We start from the raw sequence: 25,054 nt of genomic DNA, 5'->3' as shown, positions 1-25,054 counted from the left end.
CCGGTGTACCATGTAAATGTAATCGTGTGGTTATTAATGATCATTCTTTAGGTTGTACCTAGGTGACCCACTCCCCACTTCCTCCTTTTTTGATGACCTCATGATGTTAATGTGTAATTTCGAATCATAGCAACAGACATTTATGATTAATGTAATTCTTGGTATAAGAACCCCTGCAACTCTGTGGTCGGGGCTGTTCTCCCAATAGCCATTTTTGGGGGTTATTGTGTGAGACAGTCAGCCGGCCAGCTTAACAAAGACTCTCAAATGTGGACTTCTCAGTGATGATCGGTCTGTTCTTAAGTTGTGCCTCATAACAGTGCTGAGTTTAGAAGCTCTACCTTACAATGACAGTAGTGGAAATGAAAGGGGTACAGGTGTCAGAGATCTCTCAAGCAAGGGCTAATTTTGCCTCTGCATTGGCTTTTCATTACTGTGACAAATAACAGAAAAACAACTTTGAGGAGAAAAGATTTGTTTTTGGCTCAGAGGTTTCAGTCCATAGCCAGCCAGCTCCATTGCTCTAGTGTGAGGTAAAGTAGTACATAATAGGACAAAGGGTGTGTAGTGGAGAAAAACTGCTCAGTTCATGTTAGCTGGAATGCAGAGAGAGAAAGGAAGAAGCCAGGTATAGGTGCAATCCACAAAGGCACATCTTCAAGGATTCGCTCCTTAAACTAGGTCCCCCTCCACCACCTCTCAATAGCCTGTTTGGTTACCAGTGGATTAATCCATTGATGAGGTCAGTGCCCTTATGAATGTGATGAGAAAACTATACATTCTTTTCAGAGTGAGGAAAGTGAAGAGAAATGAATTCTCACATTGACCTCTTTTCCAGAACAAAGATTTTATCTGAGAGTCCTAGCTGGAGGTGATTCTTCAGAGTTCTGTGAACTGAATTTTGAGCTGCAGATCGGCCTATGCAGTTGAACTCCTCTCCAGTCCTTATCTTCTCTCAGGTGGTTGATGGCAAATTCTAACCTCTCAAAGGATTGGCAGTTTGGAGATCTCCCATCAGCCTCCAGACTCAGCAAGTGTCTGGGCTTCTCGGGGACTTCCACTAGCTTTGAGAGCTCTGTTGCTAAAGGCAGCAGCCCAAGTTGCACTCAAGGAGATAACCCTGGAGCCAAAGCAATTCCTGACCATTCTACACAGGGAGATTCAAGCTGGGTCTGAGTGATGAAGCATCACCCAGAAAGCAATGCAAACGCAATGACCTTGGTGCAGGATCTGGAGTGAGAACCTGGGAGACCAAGGCAATGGCGCTTTTGTTTGTGTTTGTTTTGGGGGATTGAACTCAGGGGTGTTTTATCACTAAGTTACATCTACAGCCTTTTTTTTTTCTTTTGGATGGTGCTAGGAATTGAACACCCAGGGCCTTACATATGCTAGGCAAGCACTCTTCTGCTGAGCTACACCCCCAGTCTCATCTCCAGTTCTTTTTATTTTTTGAGACAGGGTCTCACTAAGTTGCCAAAGCTGGCCTCAAACTTGTGATCTTTCTGCCTCAGCCTCCCAAGAGGCTGGGATTACCTGCATGTGTCACTGCATCAAGGCAGTGGGAGGGTAGGGGAGCATGGTACAGAGAAAATGGAGATCAGGTTGTAATGGGCCTGGGTATGGAACAGACAGCTGGAACAGGTGGAGAAACTAGATTTTGCTGCTATTCCTTCTTCATCACTTCTCTATTTTCCCAGCTTGTGTCCATGTAAGCCTTCCTAAGAGAACGCTGTTTTCCCTTTCCAGGAAGGAGAGTGGGTCAAAAGCAAGATTGGATGCTCTCTCGCTAATCACTAAACTTTCAATAGGTCTCTCCTTCCCAATAATGAAAAGAGATATATGGCCCCTGTAAAACACACCTTTTTCCTCTGCAGGTTATATTCACTTGAGCCAGCTCTGAGTGAAAATCTTCTGGTTCTTGAAATGTCTGCTTTGTGATATATTACAATGCACAGCAAGGTAGAGGAATTTTAGTTAAGTCCTCAATGTGTGAGGTACTCTTCTCTAAACAGATTAATACAGATAGATTTATGATCAAGCGAGGGCCAGAGTGGGACCAGCAGGGCTGGGAGTGTGCTGCAGGTATGACAGAGCTTCAGAGCTCAGGGGGGCTGCACAGACCCCCTACACTGCCCTGAGCAAACAGGACTTTACCGTGCTCTCTGCCACTGGCAGTTGTGGCACTACGATACTGACTTCCCTCCTGGTCCTGTTTTTCCCAGCTGCACTCCTCATTCAGTGTTTTAGCTCTGGCTTTCCAGGGATCTTGATTCCCATACTTCTGTCCTGAGCCCACATGGTGACCTGTGTGGGTGAAGCAGGTTGTCCGTGATAGGGTTTTGTGTCCAGGCAATAGTATGTGTGCCCCAAGAGGACCAACCCTGAAGTGACGGGGGGTGTTGCTGTGCTCCAGATGAAACCAGTAAAGACCCATTCCCAGGGACTGTTTCTAGAGAAAAGCCAGAATCATACTTAGGATCATGCAGACCATGGGGCTTTAAAGGGGACCCCAACTTCTTTGAGGAATGGTCAGACACAAGGTCTCAGGCTGGAAAGAGAAGCAGAGAGAATCCAGGGATGACCTCATAGTTCTCTCAGACCAAAATCAGGAGCAGGTAAGGTGGGGGGCACAGCTCTCAGGCTAAAGCAGCTCTGTTCCTGGTCTGAATTTTGTGGTTTTCTACGCCCCTCTCCTCAGAAAGGCTCGTTTCATGGTAGTTTTCAAATGGCCCTGTGTGTCAGGTTTTGAATGTGATTCTTCAAGTTTTTCTGTTAACTTAGCTGGTAGCAGCTGTCTGCAGCAGCCACCAGGGGTCCAGACAGAAGACACATTCTGCTGCCTCACTCCCCTGGGGCTATCAGAGGTGGGATTGCAGGCATGCCATCAGTAACACAACCAGTGTAAAGTCTGAGTTTGTATGTGTATTGCTTTCCTGAAACATTATTCAGACACACTGTGGATATTTCTTAGGTTTTTAAAAACCACTCTTGAGCTCACATTTCCTTGCAGCTACAGTCTCATCTCTCCACGTATTCCCCTCTCTGCCTTTTCTTTTCTGTAATTTGGGTTCTGCTACCACTGTTGCATGCTCCAATGATCTCTTAGTTGATAATCCCAATAAACCCTTCTTCCCCAAATCATTTGACTTCTCAAACCCTTCAACCCATTTGGACATGCCCTCCCCCTTGAAATTCTCCATTCTCCTGACATGCCAGTGTCCTTCCGCCTGCCTCTTCCTCTCTTTTCCAGATATTGCTCTTCTTCCATGCCTCTCGTTGTTTCTCAAATTTTCATCTCAGGTCCTTCTTTTCTCATTCAGCCAAGGATCCTAAAAATTAAATAGGCATAGAGATCATTTCAGGAGTTTATTCCAAATGCAAATTATTGTGATTTTCCCGCAGAAATTGTGTGTGTGTATGGAACAGCCTAGGTTTTCTATAACCAGTACCTGAGGTCATACTCTAATTTAAGTGGTTCACAGACCCACACATGGAGCCATGTTACATTTCCTCACTCTCACAGCTTTAACTACTCTTATGAAGATGGTTTCCCAGTTTAAATCTCTAGCCCAGACCTCTTGTCTGAGCCATAGTTTAAATCCTGTGGCCTACTTTACCTCACTATTTGAGTTTCCTGTACGTATTTCTAACTGCAAGTGTCCTTGAATTTTCTCCCCAATACCTGCTCCATCAACATCATTTCCATCTTGGTAAACGGCATCTCCTTCCACTTGGCACCCTCTTTAAACCAGAAATTCGAAGGTCATCCTCAATATCCTTTGTGCCTCACCCCATAACTAATCAGTATCACCCAATTGTTTAGGCTGCCTTCCTTGCCCTTGTTCTCACCCAGTTGTTTAGGCTGCCTTCTTTGTCCTTGTTCCGTTTTTGGTGGTACTAAATTACAAAGAGCAGCGATCTTCTTCCATGACGGTAGCAGCAGTACATAACCCTGAGTACCTAGAGGTCAATTACTGTTTAAAAGAGATCCAGGCTTACTCTGGAAAGCAGTGTGGAGATTCCTTAGAAAACTTGGAATGGACTGACCATTTGACCCAGCTATCCCACTCCTTGGCCTATACCCAAAGGACTTAAAATCAGCATACTACAGGGGCTGGGGAGATAGCTCAGTCGGTAGAGTGCTTGCCTTGTAAGCACAAGGCCCTGGGTTCAATCCCCAGCACCCAAAAAAAAAAAAAAAAAATCAGCATACTACAGAGATACAGCCACATCAATGTTCATAGCTGCTCAATTCACAATAGCCAGACTGTGGAACCAACCTAGATGTCCTTCAATTGATGAATGGATAAAGAAACTGTGGTGTATATATCTATATATATATATCTATATATATATATATATATATATATATATATACATACATACACACACACAATGGAATATTACTCAGCTATAAAGAATAATAAAATTATGGCATTTGCAGGCAAATGGATGAAATTGGAGAATATCATGCTAAGTGAGATAAGCCAATCTCAAAAATCCAATGGATGAATGATCTCACTGAGAAGCAGATGATGACACATAATGGGGGGGAGGGGGGCAAGAATGGAGGAAGGAGGGACTGTATAGAGGGAAAAGAGGAGTGGGAGGGGTGGGGGGGAGGAAAAAATAACAATGAATCAAACATCATTACCCTGTGTAAATGTATGATTACACAAATGGAACGCTGTTACTTCATGTACAAACAGAAACATGTATCCCATTTGTTTACAATAAAAATAAATTTAAAAAAAAGAATAAAAGAGATCCAGGCTTTTAACTTCTGACTTGCTCCATTATGAGGAAAGCCCTTTATTACCCCTGTGAGGGCCATTTTTGCCATAATGACTCGGCCCAGGAACAGCTCTCAAGAACACTGGCTGCCCAGAACACTGCCAGACCATAGGGAGGCTCTGGTCTCCTGGCAAGCCTTACAGAAAATATAGCCTCCTCCTTGTCAAAGAAGCCTCATTCTGAGCCAGGGATCTGCAGGAGGATAGGTTAACATCCTGGGTGGGGGAAACAAATGCATTGGACTGTAAAAAAGGAAAACAATGGAACAAGGGCAAGAAGGAAGAAACACCCAACTGGAATTTTCTATGAGGTTAAGTCTTTTTTTTTTTTTTTTTTTTTTTTTTTGACATAAGAGGGTTTATTAAGCAAACAGAGTGTCTCCCTGCAGGGTAAGAGAGAAAATGAGAGGAAAAGAGAAAGGAAAGAGAAAGGGCGCGTGCTAGAGAGAGTGGAAAGGCAGGAGGACAGAGAAAAGTGAGGAGGACAGACAGAAGCGAGGTTAAGTCTTATGCTAATCAGAAGACTAAGTTTTATTTTCCAATTGTAATATTTTTGAGCCTCAAATTCTGTGGTCACAGGAAAATTATACCCTAAACCCCACCAACCTTTCTTCTAACCTGTCATTTTGGATGTCCTGACACAATGATAAAACTAAGGCTAAGAGTGAGCTCTGTGTCCTCTGTCAGTCCGTGCATAGGTACTTTCATAGTCTCAGATGGCCTGACTTCTGACAGCAGAACAACACGAGGCCACCCTGGGCTTGGCCAGCTCTAAGGGGGACAAAGCAAGCACTTGTGAAAAGAGCGACTGTGCTGGAGACGACGGCACCGGGCCTGCAGGCTTCACCAGCAATCAGCCAATCAGTGTGATTCCAAGGGAAGAGATGCCACGGACTCAGGGAAAGAGGCAGCAAATGCAAAGATCAGGGTCCTAGAGAGCAAGAGAGATGAAAGCCAAGACTCCTGGCCTGACAGGCTCACACACAGAGATGACAACAAAGCCCAGAGCAGTGCTCACTCCTTCTAATCTGCTAGGCTAACAGCCTCCAAGTAGACATGCCCATCTTTTCACTGTCAGAGCCAAAAGTCCCACCAGGTCTGTGTGGGGACAGAACTGCAGCCTAGTCTCCTGACTTCTTGGCCAAGATTCCTGCAGCCATTCTGCACAGATCACAATGCACATTCCACAGCTTCTATGGGCTTCTGTTCTGCAGGCTCCTTTCTGCCTGAGCAGCATTTCCTTCTTAGCCAGGAACAGCATCTCTTGCTGTAGAAGGCCCAGGAGCTTGAAAGAGCACCCCTTTTCTCAGAAAAGGTACAAGAATCAGGAATAAGGCCTTGCTTTGTGATAACTCAACTGTAGGCTTTTTTTTTTTTTTTTTTTTTTTTTTTTTTTTTAATCTAGAGACAGCATCTCACTAAGTTTCTCAGGGCCTCACTAAGTTGCTGAGACTGGCTTTGAACTTGCAATCCTCCTGTCTCAGCCTCTTGAGCCGCTGGGATTACAGGCATGCACCACCATGCCCAGCTCAATTGTAGGCTTTTGAACTTGGTGCAAAACTGCTCTGGAGTGTACAGAAAACCCTGCTCCTGGAGTTGCTCTGTCATGGCCTAGCAGATGTGGCTGTTCCACTGACTGAGACAGGGTTTTCAGAAAACTGAGAGTTATGAGGATGCCAGGAGTGCGCAGATCTTCTCATGGCCCCAGTGCACACCTGCCGCCAGAGACAAAGCACCATGACCAGGTTGGGAGGGCTATCCTTGCAATGCAGGGGTTCAGTTTCCTCAGAAGCTGCATCTTAGTTCCTCAAACTGCACTACAACTGCCTACTCTTACTTCTGGGAAGACACCTCACTGTGGCTTGTTCCCCTAAAGCATAAGAACATTCAGTGTAGTATAAAAGGCATCCTCTTCCACCTGAGAAGATCTTCAGAATTCTCCACTAAAGCCGCCCTTTCTGTTTACTAATCCTGAGTCCTACTCACTTCCCCAGGAGAAGGGACTCACTGTAAGAGTTGTGGCTTGCCTGTCTCCACAGTTTGGGACACCCTGAAGGTGCCAATAAGAGGAAGGGTGAACAGGAGAGACTTGAAGGGAAGCCAAGATTCAGGGGAGAAAAGCCTGGTTATAGGACATACACCCCTATTCCTTCTTTAATACAGGAGAGTACCTCCTTATCTGGCCCATCTATTTATGTAAATTACAAAATGAGAATAAATAGTGAAAGTCAGCTATCCTGGTGGGGTGCTAGATTCATGAAGAGTCATGAAGTCAGAGTAGGCAGAGTGAAAAGCAACCTGAGCAACTCAGTGGGTGGCATGAAATCTTTCTAGTGTCTCTGAATGAGAAGGGATTTAGGTGAGAGTAAATACTAAGGTGAAATGGGAATTTCAAAAGAGACAGAAGGTGTCAACCGCAGCTCACCTGGGACCCAGCACCTGCCTCCAGATCCCAACACCTGCCTCCTTGTGTCAGGCAGATTCCTGAAAGCTAGAGGAGAAAGAGCCACTGTTAGGGGCAGCTTCTGCACAGAGCTAAGGTTCTCATGGTAGGCTGCCCGGGAACCTGTCCAGAGGGCAATTCCTAGGCCCCATCCCAGAGCCTGCAGCTTCTGTGGGGACCTCAGTGATTCTTGGGCTGCTCTGAAAGGCGTCATCTCCTCCATGAGCCCTTTCAAGTTTCAGAATCTGAGGCCTAAAAATACTTCACAGAGCTAGAAAAAAGCAGTCCTAAAATTCATTTGAAAGAATAAAAAGACTCAGAATAGCCAAAGCAATTCTAAGCCAAAACAATGCTGGAAGCATCACAATGTCTGACTTCAAATTATACTACAGAGATTTAGTAACAAAAACTGCATGGTACTGACCTCAAAACAGACAAATAGACCAACAGTATAGAAGTCACAGAGACAAACCCACACAGATACAGTCATGTGATCCTTGACAAAGGTGCCAAAAACATACATTGGAGAAAGGAGCCTTTGTAACAAATGGTACTGGGAAAACTGGTTATCCAAATGTAAAAGAACCAAACTAGACCCTTATCTCTCACCTTGTACAAAAATCAACTCAAAATGGATGAAAGACATAGGAGTTAGACCAGAAAATAGGAAACTCCTACAAGAAAATGTAGGATAAGCACTCCAGCATATAGGCACAGGCAAGAACTTTCTCAATAGGACCACTAAAGCTCAGGAAATAATGCTCAGAGTTAATAAATGGGATGGCATCAAATTAAAAAGCTTCTGCACATCAAAAGAAAATATTTTGAGTGTGAAGAGAAACTAGAGAAGGGAGAAAATCTTTGCTAACTACTCTTCTGACATAGGATTAATATCCAGAATATATAAAGAAATCAAACACCAAAAAATCAACCCAATTAATAACTTGGCAAATGAATTAAACAGACATGTCTCAAAAGAAGTAATATAAATGTTCAATGAATAAATGAAAAAAAATGTTCAACATCATTAGCAATTAGGAAAATGCAAATACACTAAGGTTTCATCTTACACCTGTCAGAATGGCAGTCATCAAGAATACAAATAATAGGGGCTGGGGATATAGCTTAGTTGGTAGAGTGCTTGCTTGTCAATCACCAAGGCCCTGGGTTCAATCCCCAGCACCACAAAAAAAAAAAAAAAAAAAGAATACAAATAATAATAAATGCTGGAGAGGAGGTGGAGAAAAATAATACCTCTACACTGTTGGTGAGAGTGTAAATTAGTACAACCAATGTGGAAATCAATATGGAGGTTCCTCAAAAGACTAGGCATGGAACCACCACATGACCCAGCTACACCACCCCTTAGTATTTACCCTGAAGAATTAAACATGCATACCCATGTTTATAGCAGCACAATTCACTATAGCCAAACTATGAAACCCACCTAGGTGCCCACTGATGAATAAATGGATAAATAAAATGTGGTATATATACACAATGGAATTTTATTCAACCATAAATAATAAGAAATATCATTTGAAGAAAAATGGAAGGAACTAGAGACCATTATGTTAAGTGAAATAAGTCAAACTCAGAGGGTTTAGGGTTGTATATTTTCTGTCATGTGGAAGTTAGAAAAGAGAAGGATGTGGGGACAGGGATCTCATGCAACTCAAAGGGAGAAAAGCAGAAGAAAAAGATGGCAGGAGGAGGGAAGGGGCAAGTGCTGGGGAGTGATATTGGTCAAACTGTTAAATTGTGTGCATGTTCAAATATGTAACAACAAATCCCATCATTATGTACAACTACAATACCCCAATTTAAAAAACTGTAGGAAGAGAAAAAAATAATCTGGGGCCTGGGAATAGACCCCATTATCTGTTACCACAAATTCCTGCCAAAGCTGGACTTACAACCTCTAAGAGTGGCATGAAACAACAGTGTGAAACCTAAGGAAGCAGGGAGAAACAGTCTGGGATCCACCATATTGCTACAGGAATAAGATAAAAATTAAGCTGACCCAACTATAATCCCAGCTACTTGGGACCTGAGGCAAGAGGACTGCAAGTTCAAGACTGGCCTTGGCAACTTAGTGAGACACTATGTCGAGATAAGAAGAGCTGTGTGTGGTACAGCACAAGGACCTGGGTTTAACCCCCTGAACTGTGGAAATAAATATTAATAGAATATGGTCTTGGAAGTGATGAAGCAAGATCACTTATGTAAAAGCATCCAGCAGACAGCCTGACAACACCAGCCCTACTAAAAATGGTAAACATTTGTTGGGAATGGGAACGTTGGTTTTTCCTTTAAGAAGACTCTGAACCCAGCTCTAGGCTATTTTCACACCCCCAAATCCAATGTCGGTTCTGTCTTCCAAAGATCCTCACACTGGTCCGCTTCTCTCCACCTCCACCAGCCTCCATCTGGTCCAGGATATTGTCATGCATCTGCACTGCTGTTGACACCTCATAACTGATCATTCTGCATTCTCTAATCTATCTTTCTCACATGGACTCCAGTGTGATCTTTTTAAAATTTAAGATCACATCCTTCCCTGGTAACATTCCTCAGTGACTTCCCACTGCATACAAGATAAAATCCCAACTCCCTTCACAGCCAAAAAGGCCCAGTGAGCATTGGCCCTGCCATTCTCTCACTTCTCATGTCCTCTTCCTTCCTGTTGATCCCTGAGCTCTGACCACAAGCCCTCCATCCTCTTTCTCAAATACATGCTCATGCAGCTCGGGCTCTCTGCCTGAAATACTCTCTTCTCAGCTCTTGGCACAACTGGCTTCTTCTCCTCCTCACACCCTAACTCAGACGTCCCAGGAGAGGCCTTGACCCCCCACCTTACTCATTACCAGACCGCCTGTTCATTTCCCTCCTAGCACTTAACTGAAACTGTCTTTATTCATTTCTTATCTGTTCCCCCATGGGTACAAGCCTGTCTTAGTCACTGTAAAATCCCCAACACCTAGCATATCATAGCACTAGTTAAATCTACAGATGAGACATTCTCCCCAGACAATAAGGGCATAGGACCAACCCAAGATGGCCAAGATGTTCTGTGGGCAGCACAGGGCTATCATCATCTCTCCAGGTGCCCTTTGCCCTGCTTCTTCTTAACCAAAACCCCAAGGTTCCAACTTCCTTTTCTCATCTGTTGTTTGAGAGTACATTGTGCATCCTCAGTCAGAGCCACAGCTTCCTCATCAATGTCTGCATCTGGCAAGAAGGTCAGGAACCACCTTGGAATGTGCCTTAGACCTCAGCCACAGACAACAGAGTTCCCAGAGTTTGCTAAAAGCTTCAAGGGATCACCTACCTCCTATTAGCAGAACTTCCTGAAGGCCCAAGTGGGAGGACTGGGGGTCAGGGCTGTGCCTCTGAATGGCTGATTTCTGTCCCTGTGTGGAGTCCTTGTTTGAGGATGAGTGTGCCCGAAGAGTCTTTGCTGCAGCCATCCTTTAAACAAACTGATTGACACTTCTACCTGGGGATCAGATTCCATCTTTCCCCATATCACTGGTAGGCATGTTCTCCTGGAAGAAGTATTTTTCTGGAATCAGTGGGACATGAGTGTCACAGGTGCACAGAGACACATAGCTGAAAGAAAAGGCTCTCTGTTGAAGGGAGGCTGAGGAGATGACAAAAGACAGCATAAACCTAGTTCATTTTCCTTCACTCTGCTTCTTGATTCACTTTCCATCCCTTTTCTCTCTCCACAAATGTACACTGAGGATCCAAAACACTAGAAATACCAAAAAAAAATTGTTTTCTCCCTAATGAATTATCCAAACTATTTCTCACAATCAGTCCACCTATTCTTTCCCTTCTTCCCCTACATAACTGGGTCTTTTTTCCCTATTCCTCCTGACCCCAAAGAAGACTGGACTCACCTTCCCCATTGCCATCTGATCTTGAGAGAACTAGTGTGTGTGCACACTGATTAACCTCTTCACCATTATTACACACGCACACACACCCTGGCCATGTATGTACACAGTGGCTGAAAGGTGGTTCTGATTGTATGTTTTCAGCTTCCAGCATTCCCTCATGGCCATGTGATAGGGTGTCTTCTTCGCTTGTGAAAAAGCCCCTCTGTGCTTCATAGCTCTGGTGGGCTGTTGATTATAGTGCCCTTCACCCCACCCCAGGAGTGGGCACAGGAAAGAGCTGAGCCTCTCCGATTCTTCTCTGAGATTTTACATATAGGCGGGTGGGGAAAGTTCTCAATTTCCAGAGAAAGGCTAACATGGGTGGATGTAAGACTGCCCCTCTCTGCAACTATGTCCTGCTCACTCTTCCACTCCTCCACCACAGCGATAAGCCTGATGACAGGAGGACACCAATACACCAGAGTCTGGACAACATACTTAGATTGCCAGGGCCAGTTTAGGTAAAGTATGTTTTAGTTATTTTGAGTTGGGTTTCAGTTACTTAAAACAGATTAAATGACAAACACTCTAATGGGAAAGACGGTATTCTTTTTGGATTTTATATCATATTTCCTCATCAGGTAGTATTAAAATGGATTCACGTTGCACAATGTGAATATACTGATTGGTACTGAACAGTACACTTAAAAAATAGTAAGATGGTAAAATTCTTACATTTTACTGTGGAGGGAGGGGGTTGGAGAGAGAGAACTCAAGGGTGTTATGATTAGCACTCCTTTCTAGCAAAACACCAGAAACTGAGCGATTAAGTATCCTACCTACTAATACACAACATAGCTCCCATCAAAACCATGACAGATTTTCTCAATCCTGCACCTTGACTAGCTGGACAATGTAGTGAATGCTATTCTGGTTTCATGCTGCAGGCGGAGCCTGCACTCCTCTTGAGCCCTTACAACCCATTCATCGCTAAATGTTTTCATACAGGTCTCTCAAGAATGTTCCACTTTGGGGGGGCTGGGGTTGTGGCTCAGTGGTAGAGCGCTTGCCTAGCATGTGTGAGGCACTGGCTTCCATTCTCAGCACCACATATAAATAAATGAATAAAATAAATGTCCATCAACAACTAAAAAAAACAAAAAACAAAAAAGAGCACAAGCAGAGGCTTATCAGGCAGAGTATGTGCTTCTTCTAAAAAAAAAAATTAAGTAAATAAAATAAAGAATAAAAAGGGCTAGGGATGTTGCTCAGTGGTTAAGTGCCTCTGGGTCCGATCCCCAGTACCCCAAAAAAAAAATTTTCCACTTTGGAGACGGCGCAGACACTCGGAGAAATGCAAACTTGAGATGGGGAGCGGGCTGGTTCATTCCCCACTCAGCAACCTGGGTCAGTGCTAGGCTCAGGTACTATGGTCCAGAACCCGCGAAGCGAGCAGAGGGGAGGTCCGAGAGCCACCCCAAGCGCCTGGGGCAAGGTTCCGAGCGACGAGGGGCCCCGGAGCTGCTAGCCTTCCCGGCCACCGGGAAGTGGAGAACTCACCCAGCCTCAGCACTGGGGACTCCGCGAACTCCCTAGCCGCCGGGCCGGAAGTCTGCGGCGCCTGCCCAGCTATAGTGCGCCCATTGCGCACGCTCCGGGGTCGAGCCCGGGACTACGATTCCCGGGGTGCAGTGCGATAGTATGACAAACCACTCAGCCAATAGGCGAGGGGGTTCGCCCCGAGGAACCAATCCCTCGAGGCGGAGGCGGGCCCGCCCGCGGGGTGGCTCTCGCAGTCGGTGGGCGTCTCCACGGCCCGTGCCTCGGCCCCGCCCCCGACCCGTGCTCCTGGGTTCCGGGTCCCGGGTCCCCAGAGAGGTGAGTCGGCTGCAGGTGGACTCGGGTGCTGGTGTCGCAGGCGCCGGGCCGAGCTCGCACCTCGCCGCGCCGCCGAGCTGCGTGTGCGATTACAGCGGCTTCGCCAGGCCGGAGCCCGGCTGGGCCGCGGACCTGCGCCGCTCGGCCTGCCGCGCCTCACCGCGTCGCGCTCGCGTGGGCAGACTCCCCGCGCACTGGCCACCCGGCCCGCTCTGGGGCCTCCCGGGGCCTGTGCTACCGCTCCCCGCAGGATGCTCGCGGTCAGCGTCAGCCGGCTTGCTGGAGAGTTGGAGCGAGCTACCTGTAAGACGGCTTGAACTTTTCCTCGGAATTCCAGTCCAGCCCGTTAGGTCGTATTGCTCATCTCATCGGAAAACTTGTGTGCTTATTACGAAATAAAGGAAATATTTTCTCCATTGCCCTTAGGACGTTATGACTTTTTTCCTTTGCAAGTCAGTTTTAAAAACTGACGGAAACACAAACTCCCTCCCAGGACCTGTATCGTATTCAGAGTTTGGGGTAAAGGCTAGCAAATGAGAAGGCCTTGTCTCTGCAATCGTCCTCCCTAACATCTGGGAGGAGCTTCGTTTCTATCGTCTTTCTAGCATTCGGAGAGACTTCTCCAGGGTCATGATCCCGAAGGCTTGACCAGTTTACAAGGAGAAAGTTGTTGTTTTCTTGAACCCCCAAAATGGCAGCTAAAATGGAAATAACTTTGAGTTCCCAGACTCAGGCTTCCTCCAAGCAAGAGAGACACATAATAACAAAGCTAGAAGAGAAACGAACACCTACTCTGCAAAAAAACTGCCCGGATCCTGAGCTCTCCCGACAGAGCTTCAGACGGTTTTGTTATCAAGAGGTGTCTGGACCCCAAGAGGCACTCTCCCAGCTCCGACAGCTCTGCCGGCAGTGGCTGCAGCCGGAGCTGCACACCAAGGAGCAGATTTTGGAGCTCCTGGTGATGGAACAGTTCCTAATCATCCTGCCCCCGGAAATCCAGGCTCGAGTCAGGCATCGATGCCCAATGAGCAGCAAGGAGATTGTGACCCTAGTAGAAGACTTTCACAGAGCATCCAAGAAACCAAAGCAGTGGGTAAGAAGAGTCCTCTGTCATGGTCCCCTGGATTTTTTTTGGTCATCTTTGTACTGTTTTGTCCCTGGATCCCTCCCTTCTTAAGAGTTCAGGAGGACTGGATGGTTTTAAAAGTTATTTCCAGGGGCTGGGGAGATACCTCAGTCGGTAGAGTGCTTGCCTTGTAAGCACAAGGCCCTGGGTTCGATCCCCAGCACCCCAAAAAAAGAAAAAGAAAAGTTACTTCCAGCCTCCATCTGGGAACCCCCTGCAACTTCTAACAAGTTTCAGAAAGCTCAGCTACTGACATCCAGTTTCTGACATTCCATTGTGGACCGCATGTCCCCCAGAAAATAGCTTTAAGGTTTTTGAAGGCTGGGATGTAGTTCAGTGGCAGAGTGCTTGCCTATGCATGCAAGGGACCCTGGGTTCAATCACCAGTATGAGAAGAAAAAAAAAAAAAAAAAAAAAAAAAAAAAAAAACATAAAAAAGTTAAGATTCTTGAATCCCCCTGCTGATAGATCTAATCCCCATTCATTCCTACCATCAGAATTATTAACAGGCAGGATCAGCTGACTTTGGGGGGAATTTCAATGGATTTTTTTTCCCAGTGGTGTGTATGCCATAATGTCTTCAAATCAGGAAGTTACAGCTCAGTTGCCTAGTGTTGCTTTTCCTTCTCATCCCATTCCCCAAGTCAGACCCCAGCCAAGGCCTACCAGGAAGCAAGGAAGATGTGCTTTGAAAATGGTACCTGTCAGGAAACAGGTGGGGCAGTTCTTTTAGACCACTACTACTGCTGGACCTCCCTGACAGGAGAGTCTTGGCAGAAAAAAAATTAAAATTATTTTTAATATCCCCTCACCATACTGACTCCTGTTCCTATAGGATCTGTTTCCAACAGAAGTTGAGAGATGGATGGGTGTGGGATGGGAATTTGATGGGCCAGTGTGATGAATGACCCTGCTATTGGTGCCAGCTCTCTTCTGATGACTTTTGACTCCAGACCCTGTTAAAGGTCCATGTTTTAGGATAGCCACTCAGGAAGGATTGGATGCTGTGAAGCTGCTTCACTGTGTGTGCCCTTCACTTGCTTCCTGTGAGGGCTTCAGTGGTCTATGTAAAAGCTGACCTGTAGTCCATCGGCAGAAGTTCCCAAAGTAAAAGGGTTATTGTACAGCAGTGAGCAAGAAACCTGCTCTTGAGCTGAGGATATAGCTCAGTTGGTAGAGTGCTTGCCTTGCATGCACAAGGCCCTGGGTTCAAACCCCAGCACCAAGAAAAGAAAAGAAAAGAAAACTGCTCTCAGTTGGAGAGAGTGTTAATGGATGGGGCTTTTTCCTAGGTGGCCGTTTGTATGCAGGGGCAGAAGGTGCTGTTGGAGAAAACTGGATCACAGCTTGGAGAACAGGAACTGCCAGACTTTCACCCACAAATTCCTAGGAGAGATGTTAGGGAGAGCTCTATGGAGGAGCCTTCCCAGGAAGGATCTCGTGACCGGCTGAGCCCCCATCACTGGGAGAAATCCCCACTCCCCCAAGAACCAGCTCCCACATTGACTGGGACAGGTAACACTCTGCCTTCTCTCTCCCTCTCATCTGTTCTTACCTTCCATCTTATCATTCTGCAAACTTGTAGACCACATGTGTGTGTGCGCTTGTGTATGCATGCCAGGTTTTTAATATTGTTGTATTGATATTTATTCCCTAAGAGACTTCCCTAATTACAAGTGATACTACAAATAAGTATGTTTTTATTATTTTGTGTTAATGAGTATTTCATAATTCAGTGCATGGTGGGATTATTCTGGTATCTATTTTCCTGTCCCTTTCAGAGATTCTTAGAATAAAGACAGATCTAGATATAACCACTGATGGACTTCCATGGTCCCATGTTTAGAAGCGATCTAAAGAACGTTCTTCTGGGCTGGAGTTGTGGCTCAGTGGTTGAGCACCTATGTAGCATGTGTGAGGCACTGGGTTCAATTCTCAGCACCACATATAAATAAATGAATAAAATAAAGGTTCATCAACAACTAAAAATAAATTAATTAATTAAAAAAAAGTTCTTCCCAGTAGAGAGAAGCCCCACTCCATATTATTCTTCTTCCTCCTCCTGACATTGTTGGTGCTTTAAACCCTGTGTCTGGTTTCCTCTATCTGTCTCTGGTACAATGCAGTATAATCACTGGCCCTGTTCTACACAGTGGTATTGTAACAGTGATGCTCTGGTCAGTCTTGTGTGACTCCAGGATACAGTCAACAGATCAGAGAGGGTGGTTCCCAGAAGACTACAGCTCTGTTTCCTTAACATTTGCTGTGTTCGGGGAGGAACTTTGCGCTGTAGCCTGTTCAGGCTGCTGTAAGAAAATATAGAGAATGGGTAGCTTAGAAACAGCAAGAATTTATTTCTCACAGTTCTGGAGGCTAGGAAGTTCAAGACAAACTACCAGCATGATTGGGTTCTAGTGAGGGCCCTATTTTGGGTTGTAGACTACCAATTTCTCTGTGTCCTCACATCCCAAGGCAGAATAGGCAAACAAACTCCCTCAGGCCTCTTTCATACGGGCAGGAATCCTGTTCCCATGAGAGCAGAGCCCTCATGACCTAATCACCCACAAAGGTCTCACCTCCTAATGCCACCTCCTTGGAAGTTAGGATTTCAGTAGATGAATTTGGGGGAACATAAACATTCACTCCATTACACTTTGCTTATTCTTGGAAGTTGAGAAGAAAAGCTTGTGACCCTAGCAGAGGTCCTGCCTCATAAATGCTGTGGCCTTCGTGGTCCTGAACAAGGTAGACCGCACATTCCCTTCCGTCTCATCAGAGGCAGTGGGTATGCATGTGCTGTCTCGTGTCTCCTTTCATTTGATCCCTAGAAAGGTAGAATCCCATGTTCCTCATATCAAAGATCCACCAGTTCCTTCCTTCTGAGTTGCACTGTCTAGTACAATAGCCACTAGCCACTTTGTGTGGCCCTTTAAGTGTTACTATTGAGATATAATACACATATTATAAATTCACCCTTTTAAAGTACACAGTTCAATGGGTTTTAATATACTCACAGAGTTGTATGACTATTACCACTGTCTAATTCCAGAACACTTTCATCTCAGAAACCCACTACCCATAGCAACTACTCCCCATGCCACCTCCTCATGGCTCTGGCAACAATTAATCTTTTTTTGTCTCTATGGATTTGCTTATTCTATGGACATTTCATATAAATGGACTTACACAATACATAGCCTCTGGTACTGATTTCTTTGCCATGATGCTATCAAGTCTTATGTTGTAGCATGGATCAGTGCTTCATTACTTTCTTATGGCTGAATTTATGCGTTGTTTGAATAGTCCACATTTTTATCTACTTACCTGTTGGTGGACTTTGTGGTGATCCATTTAGCTATTATAAATAATGTTGCTGTGAACATTTGTGTACATGTTTGTGTAAACGTGTTTTCATTTTTCTTGGGTATATACCTAGGAGTAGAATTGCTAGGTCATAGGTAACTCTGTTTTTAACCTTTTTGAGGAAGTACCAGACCATTTTTCCAAAGTATTTGTGCATTCCCACCAACAGAGTACGAGGTTCTAATTTCTTCACAGTCTCATCAGCACTTATTATTGTCAGTCTTTTTTAGTATAGCCATCTCAGCATGAAGAGATATCCTCTTGAGGTTTTCATTTGCATTTCCCTAATGAATAATGAATAATGACGTTGAACAGCTTTTTGTGTTTTTATTGGCCAGTTGCCTCTCTTGTTTGGAGAAGTATCTATTTGGATCCTTAGCCCATTTTTAACTTAGGTTGTCTTTTTAATGAGTTTTAAGAGTGCTTTATGTATTCTGCATACTAGACCTTATATGTAATTTACAAATGTTTCTCCCCATTCTGTGAGTTGGCCTTGCTGTTTCTTAGCATTCTGTGAAGCACACAAATGTTTTTTTCATTCTGATGGAATAATTTGTTTTTCTTTGCTTGTGCTTTTTTGTCGTATCTAAAATACCATTGTCTAACCCAAGGCTGCAAAGATGTACAGATATGCTTTCTTCAGAGATACAATTTAACTCTTATATTTAGGTTGCTGGTCCACTTCAAGTAAATTCTTGTATATGGTGTAAGGGAGGGGTCTGTTAGTCCATTCAGGCTTCTATAACAAAATTCCTTAGACGCAGTGATTTATAAACAACAGAAATTTATTGTTCACAGTTCCAGAGACTGGGAAATCCAAGGTCAAACACCAGCACATAGACTGTCTGGAGAGGGCCCATTAATCACAGATAGCCATGTTTCTTCACATGGCTGAAAATGGGGTAAACAAGTTCCCTTAGGCCAGTTTTGTAAGGGCACTAATCCTATTCACTAGGTCCATCTTCATAACCTAGTTGCCTCCCAGATGCCCCACGTCCCAGGACCACTGCACTATGGGTTGTTGACATATAAATTTGGTGGTGGAGACACAGATGTTCAGACCACAGCAGGGTCCAACTTCACTCTTTTGCTTGTGGAAATCCAGTGCTCCCAATGTCATTTATTGATAAAAACAGTTCTTTCTCCAATGAACTGTCTTAAGAACCTTGATGATCAGTTGATGATAAATTTGGGCTACTTATTTAAACTTGAATTTAAATTAATTAAGATTAAATTCAATTTTAAAATCCAGTTCTTGCAGTGCACTAGTCATATTTCAAAAACTCCACAGCCTCACGGTCACATGTGGCTAGTGGCCACCCTATTGGACAGCACACACACAAATTCTCCACCTTAGAGGAGCTCCTGCTGGGTAGCTTCCCAAAGGCTGTGCCAGCACACTTCCATCCTCATCCTCAGTCTCAGCAGTCAGTGGTGGGGAGGTTCTGTGATCAGGATACACATCTAGCCCACATTCCAGTCATGCTATCAACTTGGTAATGAGAGAAACCAGTCACTGGATTAACCATCCTTTGAAGAGAAGAGGGTTGTTGATCAGTGTGCATGTAAATGAGGAGTATTTATCCAGACAATTATTTGTCACGCTAAGATGGCAGCTCTTAGCCAGACACAGTGGTACTCACCTGTAGTCCCAGCTACTTGGGAGGCTGAGGCAGGAGTCTTGTTCCAGCTCAGGAGCTTGAGGCCAGCTTGACCAGCATCCATAGCAAGACCCCATCACAAGAATATAAATAAATGTCAACTCCCCTCCTTCTTTCATTCATTAGCTGATGCTCAGTTCCAGTGGGTTTACTTTCCCTGTTCCGTTTTTCCCAAACCATTCCCTAAGATAGGAAGGAAGGAAAGAATTGGAGAACTTGGTTCCTAACATAAATCAGAAACACCACAGGAGCCCATTACTCTAGAGATTTGAAGGTGGTTCAGGCCTCAGAGATGCTGACTCAGCTGTTTCAGGGGAGTGACCAGGAGCCTGCCTGTTAGTGAGTACCCACAGGAGTCTCAAGCAAGATGACAGCGGAGGCATCTTTGAGAATCCACACTGTGCATTTCATAACTCTTTTGCTGACATTTTTTTCTTCCAAGTGCAGAAAATGAAGCATATTCTTTCTAATTATAGAGGCCCCCAGAATGAGGAGTGACAACAAGGAAAATCCACAACAGGAAGGAGCTAAAGGAGCAAAGTCATGTGTAGTGTCAGCTGGCAGATCCAAAGGGAATGGTCTGCAGAGCCCTGAACCAAGAGGGGCAAACATGAGTGAGCCCCGGTTGTCTCGGAGGCAGGTAAGCCCCCCAACTGCTCAGAAGCCATTTGCTCACTACCAGAGACATTGCAGGGAACTGGAATACATCAGCAGCCCCCTCAAAAGCCACCCGCTGAGAGAGCTGAAGAAGAGCAAAGGAGTTAAAAGAAGCCTGAGCAGTCGCTTGCAGCGTCTTGGTCACCAGCCAACACGCTCTGCAAAGAAACCTTACAAATGTGATGACTGTGGGAAAAGCTTCACGTGGAATTCGGAGCTGAAGCGACACAAGAGAGTGCACACAGGAGAGAGACCCTACACCTGCGGAGAGTGTGGAAACTGCTTTGGGCGGCAGTCAACCCTGAAACTGCACCAGAGGATCCACACTGGAGAGAAGCCGTACCAGTGCAGCCAGTGTGGGAAAAGCTTTCGCCAAAGCTCAAACCTTCACCAACACCACAGGCTCCACCACGGGGACTGAAGAGGGCTTCAGGCTTCACAGTCCCAGGGAAGGGCTTGGTGTACCTCCTTCCCCTCCTGGCACATAAATCAGACCATCTGTGTGACTTAACAGGGAAAGCAAGTGGCCTTGGGGAGTGACGGTGCATGCTTGGCTAGTGAGGAGCACCAAAAGACTGTCCGGGACCTCCTGCACACACTGACGGGGTGAAGAGACAGCAGTCCTGGGCACTGGGACAAAGAGAACTGCGTATCTGCAGAGAGTGGAGAGCAACTACTGAAGGAGAATCAGGAGGATCCCTCAGGTGACCCCCATTGCTGCTACCCTCCCATAGCATTACTTATCCTCAAATACACTGAAGGTAAATTCCAGAGTTGCACACTTGCTGTCATTCCACACAGTACCTTTAATCTGTACACTTGAGCAGTTCTCCACAATTTCAAGACAACACACATTGGAAAATAAATCCCCTCGTGTTCTTTTTGTAATGCCTATTTATAACAAAGGAGAGGATTTAGAAAAAAACTCCACACAACGGCTACAACCCTAACCAAGGAGATGGAGAAAAGCCATGGCAAGGAGGAAGTGATGGAGAAAGACTGCTTGGAGATGTAAGGGGGGTGCTGCCTGCTCTGCTCTCTCACCTGGGCCATGAGCTTTACAAATATCAAAATGAGTAGATTGAGAACAGTGTTTAAAACTGGATTATAGTGATGGTCACACAACTCAGTGACCTTACAAAAAGTCATTGAAATGAGTTAACTTTATGATATATAAATTGTACCTCCATAGCATTTTTTTAAATGACAAAATATATTTATATAAAATGTTAAAAGTCCCAGAACTAGGCCTGGGAGATCATCTAATTCCACTTCCTCATTTTCTTACAAAGTAGAAATTAAAAACTAATGAGTATATGATTCCAGGTCACCCTAGGCAAGCCAGCCCACTCCTCAGTTTAAGGAAAACTCTTGGCAGATTGGTGCACTGCCTCATGCAGAATTGTGGCCTATGCTCTTCTGCCCCCAAGAAGCTCATATTCCGCTTAACTGCCATGGGACGAGAGCATACCTGAGGGTCTTCACTCAGCATCTCTGCACACACTGTTTCTTTGCCTTTTATTCTTGCTGCCCCTCACTCCATCTTCCCTCCTCCATCTCACAAGAGCTGCCTATGCAAATCCCTGGGCAAACTTGTGTTGTAATCATGGGTCTTCTTTCCTAGACTGCATAAGCTGGGCTTGTTCAACCTGGCAGCATTCTTACCCGCCAGGGGACATCTGGCAATGCCTAGAGACATTTCAGGTTGTTGTGACTCGGGAGGAAGGGTTCTCTTGGCCTCTAGCAGGTGGAGCTCAGGAATCCTACAGTGCATAGGAGAATGCCCCCAACAGCCATCTGGCCTAGCATGTCAGTTATCCTGGGCTAGGAAACTGCCATTCCTCTTAGCAACCCCTTCAAGACAAGAACCTTGTTTTCTATCATTTCAGCTTTTGAACTTGGCCCATGCCCAGCCCAAAAAATTGTGTTCAGTAGTTGAATAGTTGAGGCCCTGACCTCAGGGCCCACTCTGCCTGAATTCAGAGATCCTAGTGAAAGTCTATTTAGAGGTTTATAGAAAGTCCAGTGACTTTCCCCCTAGCTTTGGTGGCCCTGGAGGCTCTAATCACAGGTCTCCTTCCCAACTGTATATTAGGTCATGGAAGAATTATATTTTCAACATTCAGCCTGCCCCTCACCTCACTCCATGCAGCCTGTCACTGGCCAAAGCCTCTAGATCTCTCATTCCCTTCTTGCCCTGCCCCTTTCTCCAGGCCAGATTCATGTTGTTAATTACTAGCACTTGACCCTTCCTGCCACTGCTTGCCTGGAGGTGAGCCTTATACCAAAAGAAAACCAGGCCAGGACAGTCAGTCATATCTGTATTAGTTACTCACTGGTGCTGTAACAAAGTGTGCAAACTTAGTGGCTTAAAACAGCAGAAGCTTCTATAGTTCTGAAAGTCAGAAGTCCAAAACTGGTTTTACTCAGCTGAAATCAAGCTGTGGTGGGGGCTGGTTCCTCCTGGAGACTCAGACTGTCTTGACGTTTCCAGCTTCAGTAGTCACCTGCATCCTGTGAGTCGTGGTCCCTCCTCCATCTTCAGGATGCATCCCTCTCTTTCATCATGTTGCCTTCTTGGACACTGGCTCTCCTCTCTTCCTCTTACAAAGACTGTCTTCATACTGGGTCTACCAAGATCCTTAATAACATCTGTAAAGTCCCTTTTGCCATATAAGGTAACATGCACGGGTTCAGGGATTAAGATGTGGATGTATTTGGGGAACATGATTCAGCCTACCACCCATATCTGTCCTGAGGCAACCTGATTGATCAAAAAGGATTTCCTGAAAGAGAAAGAACTTCCAGTTCTCTTATTTATAAGGGTAGACATAGGGACTCTTCTTAAGTAAGAGTTTTTGCTGCTTGGCATTTTCCCTCTCTTCAGATTACCAGATCAGTAATTGTCTAACCTTAGTGTCTTTGGCTACCTGTTCAGTGGTGGACCTTGAATAAGTGTGTCAAAATCAACATTCTGAACACTATTCTTTTCCAGAATGTGTCAAGTCTGATGTTGACTGACCTGTCCTGGCCTGGTTTTCTTTTGGTATAAGGCTCACCTCCAGGCAAGCAGTGGCAGGAAGGGTCAAGTGGCCTGGAAGAAGGCCCCTGGGTATAGTATTCATATGGTGTGCTCCCCTTGGCCCCCTTGCTCATGCATAGTGCCCTGAAGCATCAGCATGACTCTGACCTGCTAGCATGCAACCAGCTTCTGTTTATAGCACCCTAGAGTAATAAAAGGGCCTTTCTCCTCCCACGTGTAGCCCTTGCCTGTGGAGCAGGCCATTAGGTTCTGCCATCTTCAGACCTTGCCTAGCACCTACCTGTGTCAGGGTGGAGGTAACTCCTGCTCCAGATATGTGGTCACTCAGGAAGATGGGAGGAGAGGGTATGGCTAGTGCATAGTGGGGTACCCATGTCACATGCCTTTCTGAAGAGCATTTTCCATCTGTAGCAGATGAGGACTTGTAAACCCATCCCATAATACCATTATCACTCCCAGTAAATTAGCAGCAACTCCTGACTCTATGATAGGTTGAAATTTCTCCCTTTGTTTCTGGAAACAGAAATGCTACCTTTGACCACTTCACTGGGATACTGCACATACCAAAAAATTCATGCAGTTACAAAGTGTACAGTTCAGTGATAACAGTGTGTTCAGAGTCATGCAACTATCACCACAGTGTAACTTTAGAACACCTTCAACAGCCCAAAAGAAACCATTTAACCATCAGCAATCACCCTCTACTCCTGCCCCATCTCGAGTCTTCTTCCTTCATTGACTGAGCATAATGTCTTCAAGGTCATCCATGTTGTATCATGTATTAGGAATTTATTCTTATTGCCAAATAATACTCCATTGTATGAATGGAACACACTTTGTTGGTTCATCCATCACTGATAAGACATTTGGGTTTCCACTTTGAGGCTGCTGTAAATAATGCTGCTAAGAACATCGATACACAGCTTTTATGTCTTTATTTCTCCCGTGTGTATACCTAGAGGTGGAGTTTCTGGGTGGTGTGGTAATCCCGTGTTTAACTCTTCTAGGAAATACAACTTTTTCCAAGTGGCTGCATCGTCTTACATTCCTGCTGGCAGTGTGTGAGAGTCCCAGTTTCCCCAGTACTTGCTATTGTCTATCTTTTTCATTACTGCCATCCTAGTGAGTGTGAAGTGGTATCTTGTGATTTTGATTTTCATTTCCCTAATAACTAATGATGTTTGGAATCTTTTAATGTGTTTACTGGCCACTTGTAAACCTGCTTTGAAGACATGGCTATTTAAAACCTCTTCCCAGTTTTAATTGAGTTGCTTGTTTTTATTGTCTGGTTGTAAGAATTCTTTTAAAATTCTGGAATTAAGTCCTTATCAGATATGATGTGCAAATAGTCTCTTCCACTCCATTGTAATATAATTTCATTTATTTATTTTTTGCCATATGGGGGATTGAGCAAAGGGTACTCTGTCACTGAGCTACATCCCCAGCCCATTTATTTATTTATTGACAGGATCTCACTAAGTTGGCTGAGATTGATCTTGAACTTGTCATCCTCCTGCCTCAGACTCCTAGGTAGCTGGGATTACAGGCATGCACCACCACACCTAGCATATCGTTCTCATTTTGGAGGAGAACACCATGCAAGTTCAGAGTTTAAAGAACTATACAGCACAACTAGTAAACAGCCCATGAATTAGGAGTAGGTCTGATTTCAGTGTCTGTGGGGCTTTTTGTTTGTTTTGGATTTGTTTTGAGATGGTCTCACTATGTTGGCCAGGTTTGCCTCAAACTCCTGGGCTCCACCAATCTCCAACGATCTCACCCTCCTGAGCAGCTGGGACTGCAGGTACCACTGCACCCAGAAATGTCTGTTTTTAATCACTGTGCTGGGAATTTGGGAATCATGGGTCTTGGGTGGTGATTCTTACTGAATCTGCTGAAGCCCAAAAGTATAAAAGGAGTAGGATAAGAAAGACGAGGAACTGAGGAAGCAAGGTCCCTGAGAAACATGTCACTGGAGAACAGGAGACTGAGACTGAGGTGTCCCAAAACAGAGGAGAATTCTTTTTTTCTTTTTCTTTTCTTTTTTTTTTTGTACCAGGTATTGAACCCAGTGGCACTCAACCACTGGGCCATATCCCCAGCCCTTTTTTGTATTTTTATTTAGATACAGGATCTCACTAAATTGCTTAGGGCCTTGCTAAGTTACTGAAGCTGGCTTTGAACTTGCAATCCTCCTGCTTCAGCT

The 25,054-nt window shown here is 45.0% G+C and overlaps 2 protein-coding genes across 6 annotated transcripts in view; one reads left to right on the top strand and one right to left on the bottom strand.

Moving 5' to 3' along the window:
* Positions 1 to 1,418: 1,418 nt before the first annotated feature.
* Znf597 (zinc finger protein 597) overlaps positions 1,419 to 25,054 on the bottom strand; it is a 42,758-nt gene continuing 19,122 nt past the window's right edge. For 2 of the 5 annotated variants that reach the window (XR_007106044.1, XR_007106046.1), the window contains exons 2-3: positions 19,131 to 19,331; positions 18,286 to 19,017 (exon numbers count right to left, since the gene is read on the bottom strand). Coding sequence is in view for 1 of the 5 variants with exons in the window: in XM_047532900.1 (XP_047388856.1) it covers positions 3,313 to 3,329; positions 7,219 to 7,284 (83 nt within the window). In the remaining 4 variants the exon portion in view is untranslated. Of the gene's footprint in view, positions 3,330 to 7,218; positions 7,285 to 10,567; positions 10,849 to 12,680; positions 12,800 to 18,285; positions 19,018 to 19,130; positions 19,332 to 25,054 lie in introns of those variants that run through there. The other 3 variants (XR_007106045.1, XR_007106047.1, XM_047532900.1) reach the window with 3 other exon arrangements.
* On the top strand, positions 12,968 to 24,183 carry Znf174 (zinc finger protein 174). The gene is made up of 3 exons (XM_047532901.1): positions 12,968 to 14,091; positions 15,417 to 15,639; positions 19,625 to 24,183. Exons 1-3 carry the CDS (start codon positions 13,690 to 13,692, stop codon positions 20,224 to 20,226), a joined length of 1,227 nt encoding a protein of 408 aa, XP_047388857.1. The 5' UTR covers positions 12,968 to 13,689; the 3' UTR covers positions 20,227 to 24,183.

This window comes from Sciurus carolinensis, chromosome 18, assembly GCF_902686445.1.
Source record: "Sciurus carolinensis chromosome 18, mSciCar1.2, whole genome shotgun sequence".
NCBI lineage: Eukaryota > Metazoa > Chordata > Mammalia > Rodentia > Sciuridae > Sciurus > Sciurus carolinensis.
This window is presented reverse-complemented; position numbering and strand designations above follow the sequence as displayed.

Coding starts and splice junctions, on each gene's coding strand:
- Znf174 (XM_047532901.1), top strand. CDS start 13,690: ATGGCAGCTAAAATGGAAATAACTTTGAGTTCCCAGACTCAGGCTTCC. Junction 14,092..15,416: donor CCAAGAAACCAAAGCAGTGG/GTAAGAAGAGTC, acceptor GCTTTTTCCTAG/GTGGCCGTTTGTATGCAGGG. Junction 15,640..19,624: donor TCCCACATTGACTGGGACAG/GTAACACTCTGC, acceptor TTCTAATTATAG/AGGCCCCCAGAATGAGGAGT.